General features: G+C 36.5%; 1 protein-coding gene across 1 annotated transcript; it reads left to right on the top strand.

Annotated features, from left to right (window-relative positions):
* Positions 1-588: 588 nt before the first annotated feature.
* Positions 589-15,542, top strand: LOC140535563 (adhesion G protein-coupled receptor E3-like). Its single transcript, XM_072656961.1, has 17 exons — positions 589-626; positions 2,911-3,191; positions 3,277-3,336; positions 4,687-5,103; positions 6,272-6,441; positions 8,014-8,091; positions 8,209-8,395; positions 8,860-8,973; positions 11,664-11,669; positions 11,994-12,175; positions 12,599-12,766; positions 13,278-13,484; positions 13,584-13,816; positions 14,141-14,207; positions 14,475-14,566; positions 14,720-14,882; positions 15,492-15,542. Exons 1-17 carry the CDS (start codon positions 589-591, stop codon positions 15,540-15,542), a joined length of 2,514 nt encoding a protein of 837 aa, XP_072513062.1.
* Positions 15,543-15,975: the final 433 nt, after the last annotated feature.

Here is a 15,975-nt window from a genome sequence, read left to right as displayed (position 1 = left end):
AGAATGGTAGTTGTTGTTTTTTTTTTAATTGAAAGAATGGTAGTTGTCATACTTATACTTACTCACATTGCCTGATAATAAGTCGAATCAGGTGAGGCAACAAACAAAATTTGCTGGAGACTGGCCCTCCAGGACTAGAGTTGTTCACTCATGCTCTTATTTAATAAATGCTATATTTAATATATATATATATATATATATATATATATATATATATATATATATATAATATATAATATAAGTTATTTTGACTGTCAAGTATTTATGCATGTAGGTGGGTGTGTTCCCCCATGACACTTTTAAAGAAACAAGTTAAAATAACAAGACTTACTTGTTTACTTCTTCACAAATATGTTTTTTTTATTGATATAAATACAGATTAATTAAAACAGAGCCTTCATTGTTCAATCATTACACATAAATATTGCATTGTTGTGAAATACATGATGTAACAACTAATAAAGACTGAGCAGTAGTTTCTGGATTTGCATGCATTAGACTGCAATAGCAGAAATATCAATACTAAGGTTAAGGGGAAATCCAAGTGCATTCACGTCTATACAAATCACATGTTAACTGATGTTAACAATGTTAAACAAACTCAGCATCTGTAATCAGCCTGACAGGTAAGACAGGTTATAACAATGTTACAGTGAGCAGACAGTGATTCCTTTATCTTTCCATCAGGGGTCCCTGTCATCATACTAACTGCAATGACAAACAGCAATGCTGCAAGTAAGTACTGTTTAAAGTCACCCAAACACAAAGTTTTGTTGTTGTTTTTTTACTTTAAATTTTAACTTTAAAAGAAGTTCTGCTTTCATTTTTTATGAATATATATATATATATATATATATATATATATATATATATATATATATATATATATATAAATATATATATATATATATATATATACACATTCATGCCCGAAAGTATTCATACCCCTGTCAAAGTTTGACTTAAATTTACTTTTATTTAACCAGAAGTTATATTTTTGCCTGGAAATGACACAGGCATCTCCCAGGAGATAACACGATGATGTACAAGAGGCATTATTGTGGGAAAAAATATTTCTCAGCTTTTATACACATTTGAACAAAAAGTGGCATGTCCAAAATTATTCATACCCTTCTCAATAATTAATAGAAAAGCCTTCATTGGCTATTACAGCAATCAAACGCTTCCTGTAATTGCTGACCAGCTTTTTGCATGTCTCCACTGGTATTTTTGCCCATTCATCTTTAGTGATGAGCTCCAACTCTTTGAGGTTCGAGGGTCTCCTTGCCATCACCCTGATCTTTAGCTCCCTCCACAGATTCTCAATTGGATTCAAGTCAGGACTCTGGCTGGGCCACTGCAAAACATTAATGTTTTTGTCTGCTAACCATTTCTTCACCACTTTGGCTGTGTGTTTTGGGTCGTTGTCGTGCTGAAATGTCCACCGGTTCCCAAGGCCAAGTTTCTCTGCAGACTGCCTGATGTTGTTGTTGAGAATCTTGATGTATTGCTCTTTTTTCATGGTGCCATTTACTGCGATCAAGTTCCCTGGTCCATTGGCTGAAAAACACCCCCAAAACATTAGGTTCCCACCACCATGTTTGACAGTGGGGATGGTGTTCTTAGGGTTGAAGGCTTCTCCTTTTTTACGCCAAATGGTGCACACATCATTGTGGCCAAACAATTCAATTTTTGTTTCATCTGACCATAAAACAGAACACCAGAAGTCTTCTTCTTTGTCCAGATGAGCATTTGCAAAGGTCAAGCGGGCTTTTGTGTGCCTTTTCTGGAGAAGTGGTGTCCTCCTTGGCCTGCGTCCGTGGAACCCAGCAGTGTGCAGTGTCCGTTGAACTGTCTGCCTTGAGATGTCGCCACCAGCAGAGTCCAGATTCACCAGGATGGCCTTGGTGGTGATCCTTGGATTTTTCTTCACCTCTCTCACTATTCTCCTGGCCAGCACAGGTGTCACTTTTGGCTTCCGACCACATCTTCTGAGATTTTCCACAGTGCGGAACTTCTTGTATTTTTTAATAATACTTTGCACTGTAGCCACTGGAACTTGAAAACATTTTGATATGGCTTTATAGCCCTTTCCTGACTTGTGAGCGGCCACAATGCACAGCCGCAGGTCCTTAGTGAGCTCCTTTGTCTTAGCCATGACTGTCCACAAACCAACTGCAGAGAGCTGCTGTTTTTCTCCTGTTGAGTTGATTAAAACAGCTGTTCCCAATGAATCAGGGTAATTAGGATGCTTTAAAACAGCTTGGACTATTTGGAATGGTATAGAACTTTGGATTTTCCCATATACTGTGACAGTTTTCAAAGGGTATGAATAATTTTGGACATGCCACTTTTTGTTCAAATGTGTATAAAAGCTGAGAAATACTTTTTCCCACAATGATGCCTCTTGTACATCATCGTGTTATCTCCTGGGAGATGCCTGTGTCGTTTCAAGGCAAAAATATAACTTCTGGTTAAATAAAAGTAAATTTAAGTCAAACTTTGCCAGGGGTATGAATACTTTCGGGCATGACTGTATTATATATATTATATTATATATATATATATAATGTTTATTCATACTTATGTTGTTTATTTCTAATGCAAATACAGTTGTTCAGTAGTTTTTTTTTTTTAAATAAATGAAACAAGCTTTTTAATCAGTGGTATGATTACTATGTTATGGTTTTTACTCTTTAAAAATATGTAAGCCATGGTTAAGTAGTAATGATCTTGTGCAGCTCAGTGTTGAAACACCTCTGTGGAAAATGGTCAAACTTCCTCACCATTGATAAATATCATATTGGTTTCAACAACAGCTACTGTTGATGATCCCTGCAACAACTACACTGCTCTGGACCAACCCTGGAGAGCCACTAATGCTACTCAATTGTGGATCTGTGACAACAGCTTCAACTGGAACGGCTGGTACCGGCTGCTGTATTATGGGATGAATATCCGGATGCCAGAGAGCTGCATTAATAGGCACAGATGTGGCACTGATGTCGCATTTTGGCTCAATGGTCTTCACCCTCAGATAGCAAATGGAATCGTCACCCGCCAGACCTGTGCTAGTGATGGGAATAACTACTGTTTATGGTCTGTGTTGATTCAAGTCAAAGCATGCCCAGGAAACTATTCTGTCTATGAGTTTGTCAGGCCAAACGTCTGCAATGCAGCTTACTGTGCAGGTACTCTTATGGTCTTAAAATTATTTAAAATGATTTTTATAGGATTTCATGATTGATTTGTTGAGATTAATATGTCTATACTCAGATGTGAGCTCCATCACTCCAGTCATCGCCCCAATCAATGTGAACAGCACAGCGGCATCAAGTAAGTTTCTCTAATACATTTTCAAGGAATGTAAAGAATATTTGAACTCTAAATATGTGAAACCTTGTTGTCTAAAAAATAAACTTCTGGATTTATAATTTTGCAAATGAAGATAATATATAATAAAATATAAAGATAAAAAATAAAGAAAAAAGATATGAAATAAAATGATATTAGATCATATATTATATAAGTATATAATTATAATATCTAATATATTATATACTATATTAGATAAAAAGATATTAATACATCTAAAAATAGAAAACAGTAACTTTAATAGAAATGTGAGAAGTGAGCAGCTAGTGAGCAATGTATGATGTAAGGATGGTAGAAGTCACTGCTGTACAATTTCAGCAGGAGGTAATGTACTTTAGTGGATAATAATATAATATCAATATCTGTAGAATGCAGAATATCCAGTGTATTGTTACATGCAATGTATGTCATTTGACTTTTATTATTTATATTGTGTATATATTGGTAATTTATCTATGTTTTGCATCTGAGTGTCTTGCTATCTCTTGTGAATTTCCCCACTGTGGGACTAATAAAGGATTATCTTATCTCTTATCTTATCTTATCTTATCTTATTTTATCAACACTTTCAAGCAAAAACCTTTTATCTCCAAAATAGTCATATTACAGAAGAAGAAACCCCTTCTTAACTTGCCCTGGAAGTCAGACTTTTATTCCACATCATTTTGGAATATTTCTATTGGTCCATTCAGTGCCAGATTTAATTTATTTTAAAACAGCAGAAATGGAGATGCACATTTTGTGGCAATGACTTTATTAATGTCCTGTTTGAAAACTTATATATATAACATGATATAACTGGGTTATTAATATATTCACACCACACAACTTATATATGCCAAACTACACCACTTTCCTTTACTAGTGTCAGTGTAAACTACTCTATATGGACAAATAGTATTTGGGGCAATGTTGGCTCAGTAGGGCAAGTGGTGGATCAGCGGTTAGAGCACTTGGCTATTGATTATATAATGTAAATGTCTTCCTTCCTCCAAAAAGTCATGGATTTCCATTACTGTGTTCATTATGTTCAGCTCATGGAGTCTAGTATTATTTAGAGTTCTCCTCCAACACCCGGTTTGGTAAATCAGTGCTTAATCACGGAAAATCAGGGGAGCTTAAAACCTCTGAATTGTTCTGTATATTAAAAGTAAATCGTGTGAAGTCAATAAAGATCACAGGAGAAAATTTAAATAGTGGTACTTCAGCTCCTATGTTATGAATATATTTGTGAATATGTAAATACATATAATTACGATGTGATTTGTACTCCATTTTGCATATTTGTTGACTTTTTTTCCATCCCTACAGTCACCACTACAAGCATCAGTTTTGACCCCTGCAATGTCTACAGTGTTCTTGATAATGCATGGAGATCAATCTACAATGGCTACAGTGGTTATGATGACACCCTTGTTGGATGGAATGGCTGGTATCGGCTGTATCTTCAGGGAAAAAGGGCTCAGATTCCTGAATTGGACTGGTGTGTGGTATCAAGAGAATGTGGAGGCTACACAGCACTTTACCTTGGTGGGTCTCATCCAGTACCACAGGACGACATTGTCACCAGAGAAATCTATGTATCCTATATTGACAGCTCTTCCAGTAGACAGTGCAATTTAGGATCAAGATCAAACCCAATCCAAGTTAAAGCCTGCCCAGGAAATTACTATGTCTACAGACTCATCAGACCAGCCTTATTACTTCCAATGCCAACATACTGTGCAGGTAAAGTCTACTCTTGCTTATGTTGTCTTACAATGGGCCAACATTAATGTTACATTACATTAATGCATCCTCTCAATTAAAAATAGTTCTCAATTTATTTAACTTTAACTGATACGTCCTGCTGATGACCAGGTCTTCCTTTACTAAACAAACTTCTCTGTTGTAATAACTGACAAAGTGAAACTAGCTAACTAACTTTTTCAAATACTATTTGGTATGTATTTGTATGTACTCTGAAATATAATGAAAACAGTGTAGTGTTGTACATAGCAATTAATCCTTACCTATTTGAGGTTTTAATGGCACCAAAAAGATGCAAAATTTGCACCATCTGAAAAAAACTAAACTGAGCAAAACTTGTATTTATTTATTTTAAACAATAAGATTTAGTTGCTAGGCACCTAGCTGACATAATTACCTTGCTAGTACCGGACTGGTATTACTCTAGTTCAACTCTAGATCTTCTTATCCATGACCTAAACAATAAAACCCACCATCTTTTATCAGTCAAATAATCAAAAAAGTCATTTCACTGAGCAGCATTGAAGTGGGATGAGTGTCTCTATATCTTTACAGACCCACAAGCTGGGTCTAGCTTGCTAGTGTTAGCTCAGTAGTTAACACCTTGTTTAGTAGAAATATTAGCTAAATCCATACCTGGTTATATTGCCAGCCACATGTTTTCTATAGAATGCTGTAGGACAGTTAACATAGCTAATTCATGAACGAAACAGCTCATATGACGTTGGCTAATTTCATTAATTGGTCAAAGACAGATTAGCAGACTCCAGTTGCTCCAGCTCTACTCATTCAATCCATGAGGCAAAACAGAGCTTCACAACACATTAATGTTTGTTTACAGAACTGTTTAATCCTCAAGGCAATTAAGAATTCAGTTCCACTCAATTAGGGAACAATTACCAGATCAATATTTTGGCACATACATTTTGTTTCAGATATTTTTATATTGAAATTTGAATGCCATGGTAATCATTGAAATATTTCCATGGCATTCATGTCCATGAAGAGTGCATATAGATGTCCCACCGCAACTCAGAACTGTCACTTATATTTTATTTCAGACTAAAGGCTTTACTGAGCTATTTGCCATTATATTCTGTAACTGATACATGAAATTATTTAATATTTATTTATTTTTTCATGACAGTTGTTTTCGACATTCCCAGTTATGATCCCTGCAGTAACTACACTTTTCTGAACCAGTCATGGAGAGGCACTAATGAGACTGGAGGATCCTACTGTGACAGCTCTTTAAACTGGAGCGGCTGGTACCGACTGCTCTATAACGGGATGAGTGTCCGGATGCCAGAGAGCTGTGTGAGTCGTTTCAGATGTGGCACTGACATATCTCTGTGGCTCAATGGTTCTCACCCCCAACTAACAGATGGAATAGTTACTCGTGGAGTCTGTGGGAATTCAGGGAGTGACTGCTGTTACTACAGATCTATCCCAATTCGAGTCAAAGCGTGTCCCGGAAACTATTATGTTTATGAGTTTGTGAAAACAAGCTTCTGCCATACAGCTTACTGTGCAGGTACTTACTGTTGTTATAAGCTAGATTATAATATTCTACTTTTTTGATTCTACTGTTATTCCATTTTTGAGGGTCTCTTTTAAAAGAGGGATGTGTTTATGTATTAAGTGTTTATCTGATTTGAGTTGAGTGTGTTTTTACATCAGTTTCTCTTGTATTAAATTAAATTGTATTAATTATATTAAATATAACTACTGCAGCTTCTTATGATTAATGCACTATTCTGTAAGCAGTTATTATTAATAATTTAGATGATGATAAGTGCAGACTTTCACCTTTAATTTGATGGTACTGACATTCCATTAGCTGAATGACCCAGAAATTACAAAACCTTTTGGTAAATGTTTTTGTTCTTTTTCCTTTTCAGATGTGAATACCAGCATGTCAGTCGCTCCCACAACAACAGCACCCATCAGCACTCAACTAACCACGATTCTAAGTAGGTGTCCAAAGAATCACTGTTTCCTCAACATTTTAGCATAATTATAATTAGCTGTTGGAAATTTAGTGTTGGGGTAAAACCGCCAGATTGTATCTTCGCAGTTTTATGCAGACCAACCAACCAAGCCAAAGACTTTATTAGGACAATAATGTATAATATTCTGTAATGGCTATATCAGTCACATGATCACAATCCAATTGAGCTCACATTTCACTTATTTAAGTAGAAATTTTTGAGGTCCTGCAAATGTACCCCATTTTTCCAATACAACTTTCACTCCTCACAGTAGTTCATACCTCTCCTACTACTTTTGCAACTACTATTACTACTAATAATAATAATAATACTGCTGAAGCTACTGATACTACTACTATGATTACTACTATTGCAACTACTAATAATAATGCTAATATTGCTGCTGCTACCTCTACTACTACTACTACTACTGCTGCTGCTGCTGCTGTTGCTGCTGCTGCTACTACTACTACTATACTACTATACTATACTGTATACTGTTACTACTACTATTATATTTTACTACTATTCTTTCTACTAATTTGAATTCTACTACCATTACTACTGTTACTGTTGCTACTACTGCTACGTATACCATAATTAAAAAAATAGATGTATTTAAATTATACAAATGATACAAAAAAATTGTATAATGCTATGTGGCTTTTTTGTTGCTGCAGTGGAGCTAAATACACCTGATGATACTGTATTCACTTTAAACTATAAACTATAAACTTTTTTTATCCTCTTACATTTATAACTCTTCCAGTTCCGAATATCACAGAATCGACAGAATGCCAGGTCTGTGTCAATTTCATTCTACATTATATCTGATCAATCTGATCTCTGACCTTTATACACTGACCTAGTTTACTAAAATACTGAATTCTTCTTCTAGAACAATTTCACCTCACAATGTGGAGCAGATCTGTTTAACCAAATTGAGAACATCACTGCTCAGGTCCTCCCACCAGAAGTGAGTGCTGTAATAAAACAGAACAAGTAATAAAATATAACTAAAGATAAAACAAAGTCATCTGTCTGTGTAGTTCTGGATGCATCATTAAACTGTACTTTTCTGATTATTGATCAGGTTGTTACAAAGTATTTAGACATGGTGCTGAACACCCAGGAGAAGCTCCTTAAAGTTGAAACAACAAATCCTGAGAAACTGGTGTCTTATGGGAATGCAGTGCTAAACAAGACTGAGAAACTGGTGTCTACACTGGTTAAGCCAACAGAAACCAGCTACTCAGTTAACATCTCTCGCAATGGCTTAGGTAAAAAAGCAACAACAACAACAACAACAACAAATACATAAATAGTTTAATGATAAAATTGTGCCAAGTTGTTTTCACCCCTGGATCTCATAGCATGGTCACATTTTAGCAGTGACTGGAAAAATGTTTCTAATTTAATTTTACTGTTAAAAAAAAAGTGAAGCTTTGCAGGAACATGGAAAAAAACTTTTAAACTTTCAGTGGAAGTCAGTGTGAAACGATTTCATGAAACGAAGTCATTTTGTAACATTTCTATGGGTCCATTCATCATGATCAACTGTTTTAGTCCAGAAAAGAACGACTGATAGATTTAAAATTTATAAAAATGAAAACCATCACATTTGTGGTATGACAGTGACAATGTGCTGAAAACAATCTTCTTAATTTAGAATCCAAAGCTCTACTGTAGCTTAATGGTATTAATATGGTTCATGACTTGAGTTTATGGTTTACATCTCTTTTAGATATTCAAGTCTTTGCAGTTGGACCAAATGCCTCCATGAAAGAAATTCCTCAGCTCAGCCTGAACAGCACTGAGATGGAAATCGACCTCATCCAGATTTCAATGAATAATAACGGTATGATAACAGACTTTGCATGTTTTAATTCGTCCACCTTTGGCATCTTTCCATCAATGCATGATCAGGTCAGGACAATTGACAAAATTGTTGGTACCCCTCGGTTAATAAAAGAAAAACCCACGATGGTCACAGAAATAACTTGAATCTGACAAAAGAAATAATAAATTAAAATTCTATGAAAATAAACAAATGAAAATCAAATGATTTTGAACCATGCTTTAACAGAATTATGTTAAAAAGTAAACTCATGAAACAGGCCTGGACAAAAATTATAATACCCCTAAAAACAGTTTGAACAAAGGGACATGTTAAATCAAGGTGTGCCCACTAATTAGCATCACATGTGTACACAATCTTGTAATCAGTCAGTGGGCCTATATATAGTGGGGGAAAAAAGTATTTAGTCAGTCACCAATTGTGCAAGTTCTCCCACTTAAAAAAATGAGAGAGGCCTGTAACTGACATCCTAGGTAGACCTCAACTATGAGAGACAAAATGAGAAAAAAATCTGAAAATCAAAATCAAGAATTAAAGAATTTATTTGCAAATAATGGTGGAAAATAAGTATTTGGTCACCTACAAACAAGCAAGATTTCTGGCTGTCACAGACCTGTAACTTCTTCTTTAAGAGGCTTCTCTGTCCTCCACTCATTACCTGTATTAATGGCACCTGTTTGAACTCGTTAACAGTATAAAAGACACCTGCCCACAACCTCAAACAGTCACACTCCAAACTCCACTATGGTGAAGACCAAAGAGCTGTCGAAGGACAGCAGAAACAAAATTTTAGACCTGCACCAGGCTGGGAAGACTGAATCTGCAATAGGCAAGCAGCTTGGTGTGAAGAAATGGGAGACCTACAAGACCACTGCTAATCTCCCTCGATCAGGGGCTCGACGCAAGATCTCAGCCCGTGGGGACAAAATGATCACAAGAACGGTGAGCAAAAATCCCAGAACCACACGGGGGGACCTAGTGAATGACCTGCAGAAAGTTACAATGTTACAAAGGCTACCATCAGTAACACACTACGCCGCCAGGGACTCAGATCTTGCAGTGCCAGACGTGTTCCCCTGCTTAAGCCAGTACATATCCGGACGCGTCTGAAGTTTGCTAGAGAGGATTTGGACGTTCCGGAAGAGTATTGGGAGAATGTCTTATGGTCAGATGAAACCAAAGTAGAACTGTTTGGTACAAACACAACTCGTTGTTTTTGGAGGAGAGTGAATGCTGAGTTGCATCCTAAGAACACCATACCAACTGTGAAGTTTGGGGGTGGCAACATCATGCTTTGGGGCTGTTTCTCTGCAAAGGGACTGGGACGACTGGTCCGTGTACATGAAAGAATGAATGAGGCCATGTATTGTGAAATTTTGAGTGCAAACCTCCTTCCATCAGCAAGGGCATTGAAGATGAAATGTGGCTGGGTCTTTCAGCATGACAATGATCCCAAGCACACTGCCAGGGCAACAAAGGAGTGGCTTCGTAAGAAGCATTTCAAGGTCCTGGAGTCTCCAGTCTCTAGCCAGTCTCCAGATCTCAACCCCATAGAAAACCTTTGGAGGGAATTGAAAGTCCGTGTTGCCCGCCGACAGCCCCAAAACATCACTGTTCTAGAGGAGATCTGCATGGAGGAATGGGCCAACATACCAGCAACGGTGTGTGCCAACCTTGTGAAGACTTACAGAAAACGTTTGACCTCTGTCATTGCCAACAAAGGATATATAACAAAGTATTGAGATGAACTTTTGTTATTGACCAAATACTTATTTTCCACCATTATTTGCAAATAAATTCTTTAAAAAACAGACAATGTGATTTTCAGAATTTTTTTTCTCATTTTGTCTCTCATAGTTGAGGTCTACCTATGATGTCAATTACAGGCCTCTATCATCTATTTAAGTGGGAGAACTTGCACAATTTGGATGTTCCTGTGACTACAGTTGCACATATTATTCAGAAAATCAGATCCATGGGACTGTATCCAACGTCCCTGGACATGGCTGCAAGAGGAAAATTGGATTGCAAATCAATTAGACGGAAAATAATAATGGTAACAAAAGAGCCTAGAAAAACTTCTAGAGAGATTAAAGGTGAATTTCAAGCTCAGGGAACATCAGTGTCAGATTGCACCATCCGTTGTTGTTTATGCCAAAGTAGACTTCATGGGAGACGACCAAGGAGGACACCATTGTTGAAAACAAATCAAAAAAGCCAGACTGGAATTTGACAAACTACATGTTGAAAAGCCCCAAAGCTTCTGGGAGAATGTCCTGTGGACAGAGGAGACAAAAATTGCCAAAGCACATCAGCTCTGTGTTCACAGACAGAAAAAATTAAGCATATCAAGAAAAAAACATTGGACTATTCTGAAGTGGTCTTCTATAAGCCCTGACCTACATTCTATTGAGCATCTTTGGAAGGAGTTGAAACATGCCATCTGGAAAAGGCGTCCTTCAAACCTGAGACAACTGGAGCAGTTTGCTCATGAGGAGTGGACCAAAATACCTGCTGAGAGGTGCAGAAGTCTCATTGACAGTTACAGGAATCGTTTGATTGCAGTGATTGTGCAACAAAATATTAAGTTAAGGGTACCATAATTTCTGTCCCAGCCTCTTTCATGAGTTTATTTTTTTTTAATAATTCAATTTTTAATAATAAGTTTTATTCATTATTACTTTTGTCAGATTCAAGTTATTTCTGTGACCGTTGTGGGGGCTGTTCTTTCATTGAACAAAGGGTACCAACCATTTTTTCCATGTGTGTACATTCATGACCTTGACATCAAGAAATGAATAAATCTGCATTCTAATTTGCTTTACACTGGGATTGATTACTGTCATTACTTACACAATATCAGGAATGGTAAAAAGTGATGTCCAGCATTTCTCCAACACAGTAGAAACAGATTTAGATAGTAATTCCTAGTTCTAGTCTTGTGGTCTCTGAGCTCTACGAATTCCACTTTAGCCGAACCCAACATTCATTAGATGATACATTTTTTCTCTTTGCTTTAGGATCAGCTGCTGTGGCCTTCATGAGCTACGCCAACATGGGTAACATGCTGAGCCCCAACCTCTTCAACACAACTAACAACACGGTGAAAACCATGATGTCTACTGTGGTGTCGGCCACACTGCCCAAAACCACCAACACACGGCTCACCAAACCGGTCAACTTCACTATGAAACACATTGAAGTGAGTTTTCTTTTTTAACTAAATTGATACCTTTAGTCTCCAGTCAGTCCAGTTTTGTTTTATAGCATACTTTTATAAAATGTTTTGTGTCAGTATTTATTTTTAATTTATATGCCAGTATATTTACTTATGTATGTATGTATTTACTTAGTATGTTCCTCTATTTTTTTATGCCTTATTCATACTAATAATTGAATTTTTTGTAATAAAGATTTTACATATTATAGCACTTTTCAAAAAGTGAGAGAATGCTTTGCTTTGGAAAGGCAAAGCAGGTTAGTAGGTAATCTACAAGTAGGTTATTATATCAGTGGTTCTTAACCTTGATCCTGGCATCCCCATGTGCTGCACTTTTCAGTGCTTTTGTGATTCACCTCTCACATGAACACCATTCAGAGATTTTCTCTCCTGACATTTCTTTAGGAAATTGAGCCTAACGCTACACTCTCCTGTGTGTACTGGAAGAACACTGAATGGGTTGAAGATGGTTGTTACCTTCTCCAGACCAACAGCAGTCACACTGTGTGCTCCAGTGAACACCTGTCAACCTTCGCTCTTATCATGCAGATCAATCCACCCTCAGGAGAAGCAGTAAGATCAATCACACACTGAAAACACTGTAGACCAGACTGAAAGTTAAAAGTGAAAAACAAAAGAGTAAAGGTAAAGCTATCCAGAAATACATTTTTTTTTTACATTTTTTTTACATTTTAACTTTCAGATCATTACAGAGCAGCATAAATGTCATCTTTGATTTGATTGGCTGATGAATACTCAAAGCTTTTATGAAATATTCAGTGTTAAGGTTATGTTTTGGTTGTTCAAGTTAAAGTCAGGGTTTGGTTTAAGGTTATGGTAAGGTTAGGATATGGCATTAAATGTGTCATTTCCAAATAAATATCTTATTTTCATATAATCTTTGGAAGGTGTGCTCAATACTGGTGCCGCAGTACCTCATTAAAGTTAGTTTCAGGCCTTATAGTCCAATAGAACGTTTCACAATTCCCTTTTATAATTATTTATATATTATTTAATTATTTATAATTAATTATATTATTATTTATTATATTAATTATATTATAATATGCCTGTTGATTTTCAGAGTGATCCTCACCTGGACCTGCTCAGCACTGTACTTGTGGCAGTGGGGCTGATGTTCCTGAGCTTGACTCTGTTGACCTTTGCCCTTTGTCGGCAAAACCTGAGAATGAACAACACTCCTCGGATAAACCTGTGTATCAGTCTGCTGCTGGCTCACCTCCTCTTCCTCCTCACACAGAGCTTCCTACAGTACATCCAGCCTGATCAGGTAACTTTTCCATTCTGATTAAGCTCTTCAGGTCTGGATGAAGATCAGAGTGTCTCACAGCAGTGTTTAACCTCTCTCTCTCTCTCTCTCTCTCTCCAGTTGTTGTGTGCAGTGCTGGCAGGTGTTCTGCACTTTCTCTTCCTCTCTGCTTTTGTGTGGATGTTCATTGAAGCTGTGCTGCTCTTCATCTCAGTGAAGAACCTCACAAAGATCAGATCCAAGCAGAAGGAGATTCTCGGCTGGAAATGTCTGATCGTGATTGGATACATTATTCCCCTGGTTGTGGTGGGCGTGTCTGTTGGACTGTTTGCTGATGGATACGGCAGTCCACAGTGAGTTGAGGTGTTAGTTTTGTCAGATGGTGTGTTAGTTTTTTAGCTCCTAGAAGCTGAGGAAGACTTTTTGTTCAGTTTTGTAATTTAAGCTGCAGTTGACAAAAGACACAAAAGGGGGACTTCACATGGGTACAAGATAAAAGTAACTTGTGCTCACCCAGACAGCTTCAAACAAAAGGTTTTTAATAGGTATTATTACTGTATATACCACACTAAATAACTGCTAATCCATAAATGTAAACTAAAATACCAGAGAAAAAGGAAAAAGGCATTGTGTTGTTTATTACTCTAGTATTTAGTTTTATGTTTTCTTTTTTGCAGATGCTGGATTAAGACAGACAGGAACTTTGTGTGGAGTTTTCTGGGTCCTGTGTGTTTTATTCTTTCAGTAAGCATCAACCCTACAGTCTTAGTTTAGGATTAAGTGTTTATTATTATTATTATTATTATTATTATTATTATTATTATTATTATTATTAAGAACAATAATAATAATAATAATAATAATAATAATAATAATAATAAAAATCATGACATACAAAATACGAAAACCTTTTTACAGACAAAAGCTGTATAATGTGTCTACTGGGCAGAATTTTTCAGTAGGAGCATTCATTTCACATCTTTAATCAATAAACCTTCACCACATTTGCAGGTTAACGTGATTATTTTTGTCTTCATCATCTTCACCCTGAGATCCGCCCTGGGACGACTGAACAGTGACCTTTCCCAGATAAAACAGATAAAGTAATAAACAGCTCACATTCATTCTGTTGCCACTTTCTAACAAATCTGAGAACTTCCTTAAAATCTCTACACTTTACAAAAGTTTAAAAAACATAATGAATATAAAACAATTATATATATTCTCTCTCTCTCTCTCTCTCTCTCTCTCTGTAGAATTCTTGTTTTTAAAACCCTGGTTCAGAGTGCCATCCTCGGTTGCCCCTGGATTCTGGGTTTCTTCATTGATGGCAGTAAGGTGTTGGAGATGGTCTTCCTCTTCCTCAACTCCCAGCAGGGCACCTTCATCTTCCTGGTCTACTGTGTCCTCAACCAAGAGGTCAGCCACTGTCTGTTGTTCTAGTCCTATCCAGTTAATTAGTTATGGTGTATTAATTAGCAACTCTAGGACAATATCATTAAGATGTGACCTAGAACAAACAAATGGCCTTAATAAAACCACGATAATTGTAGTTAGCAAACATAACCACACATACTTCACATTAGAGACGCTTCTGCAGCTCAGCAAGGATCTGTTTACAAATGTACATGGTCCCTTGTCCTTAAAATATCCTCCAGAAACACTTCCATTGTGTTGTGAACAGTTTTTCAGGGAGTTGCAACAGGTTAATGTTTATCTGCTTCAGACAGTCCTATTCAGTTGGCAGTTCTTTTCAACATGGAGTGTCAGCAATGACTGCAACCTAAAGATTCTAAATGCATTTCTTAGAAGGGGTGTCCACAAACATTTGGACACATTGTGTATTTGACATTACCTGTCATCACCAACCAGGTAAATTTATATTTATATACCTGAACCATGTGGAGATCAGAGATCAGCATGTTATTATAATGAGCTTCAGGAATGAGATTTCAGGTTCATGTTGGTCAGTTTCAGCGCTGTCCATCTGATCCAGTAGCACTGACCGCTTATATGATCTACTTTCAGGTCAGGCAGCAGTACAGAAAGTGGATGAGTTCCTGTTGCATCTTCAAGTGATGAGCTTCAGCAACCAATATATATATATATATTTTTTGTAATAACTTCTAAAAATGTTTGGTACATTTTCAGTCATGTGATTGTTGATGCAAATAGGTGTAAATAATGATGTCATTGCCTGGCTCTATAATCTACCTGTTTTACCACATGAATGTTTTTACAGATTCATTTATATATGGAAATGCTCTTTTTAACAGTGTGAGGATGTTCATCTTTTTTTAAATATTGATACATTTTATATTTTTCTTTAAATTAAGAAGTAGGAAGCACAGCCTCTAAGTAACTAATTCAAAATTGATTACATGTTAATCAGGCCTTGATGCGTCACCAGTTGTCATTAGAAAGTGTCTGCTGAAACAAATTTCCAAATGTATAAATTAAATTAAAGGAAAGCTTTAAGAAGGTAGCCATATTCAGTGTTCAGCTTGCAGTT

This window comes from Salminus brasiliensis, chromosome 15, assembly GCF_030463535.1.
Source record: "Salminus brasiliensis chromosome 15, fSalBra1.hap2, whole genome shotgun sequence".
NCBI lineage: Eukaryota > Metazoa > Chordata > Actinopteri > Characiformes > Bryconidae > Salminus > Salminus brasiliensis.
Note: the sequence above shows the minus strand (reverse complement) of the source record. Positions and strands in the feature narration are given on the sequence as shown.

Bases quoted from the DNA above. Each gene is read 5' to 3' on its own strand.
- LOC140535563 (XM_072656961.1), top strand. From the start codon at position 589: ATGTTAAACAAACTCAGCATCTGTAATCAGCCTGACAG. The intron at 6,442-8,013 runs GTGAGTCGTTTC...TTCTTCTTCTAG, and splicing joins TCCGGATGCCAGAGAGCTGT to AACAATTTCACCTCACAATG. The intron at 12,767-13,277 runs GTAAGATCAATC...GTTGATTTTCAG, and splicing joins ATCCACCCTCAGGAGAAGCA to AGTGATCCTCACCTGGACCT.